This window comes from Etheostoma spectabile, chromosome 4 (genome assembly GCF_008692095.1).
Source record: "Etheostoma spectabile isolate EspeVRDwgs_2016 chromosome 4, UIUC_Espe_1.0, whole genome shotgun sequence".
NCBI lineage: Eukaryota > Metazoa > Chordata > Actinopteri > Perciformes > Percidae > Etheostoma > Etheostoma spectabile.
The window spans coordinates 14,574,501-14,575,108 of record NC_045736.1 but is presented as its reverse complement, the minus strand read 5'-3'; the positions used below and the strand labels follow the sequence as shown (position 1 = coordinate 14,575,108).

At 39.3% G+C, this 608-nt stretch overlaps 1 protein-coding gene across 1 annotated transcript in view; it reads left to right on the top strand.

Moving 5' to 3' along the window:
* The window catches only part of LOC116687373 (aflatoxin B1 aldehyde reductase member 2-like), a 4,496-nt gene extending 4,115 nt beyond the window's left edge, over positions 1-381 (top strand). Inside the window, 1 exon segment of the mRNA XM_032512699.1 lies at positions 1-381. This exon segment is cut by the window's left edge and continues 50 nt beyond it. Within this exon segment, the coding sequence (XP_032368590.1) occupies positions 1-115 (115 nt within the window). The 3' untranslated portion in view covers positions 116-381.
* The last annotated feature ends 227 nt before the right edge of the window (positions 382-608 follow it).

Genomic DNA, 608 nt, shown 5'->3' with positions numbered 1-608 from the left:
CCTTCAGCAAAACCTGGCTGCTGCCGAGGAGGGTCCTCTGGATGAAAGAGTTGTTGCCACTTTCAATGAGGCCTGGAATCTCGTTGCCCACGTGTGTCCAAACTACATCCGTTGACCAGCCAAAATAGTTCAATGAAATTTTATTCAAGTTTATAGAGAAAATAGATCTGCTAAAGCCCCTTTCCCTTAGTTTCTTTAGTTACTTTTACCCTTTTCCTGAAATCAAATAAATTAATTAATTTGAAACCAGTGTAGTAATGTGAGGAGCACTTCATTGCAAATGTACTAATGTAAAAAAATAAGATATTTTTGTAGGGAAACATAACTTTTTCTGGAGTCTGTCTTAATAAAACTATTACATTAAAAAGAAAAACAATTTGAGTCACCAGTGTTCACTGAACAACAACTCAGTCCAAAGCTAAAATTCTAGGTGGCCAGAGAAAAAAGACAAAGGAGAGAGACGAAAGACTCTAGGGGCAGCAATGGCAGTCAGGATGAATGGTCTGAATGTCTTTCTGTTGTTGAAGGCATCGTCTGTAGTAAAACAGTCAAGAACTCACCAGAACACGAGTCTGCTGAGGACTAAGCACGTCTCCCTCCTTACAGAC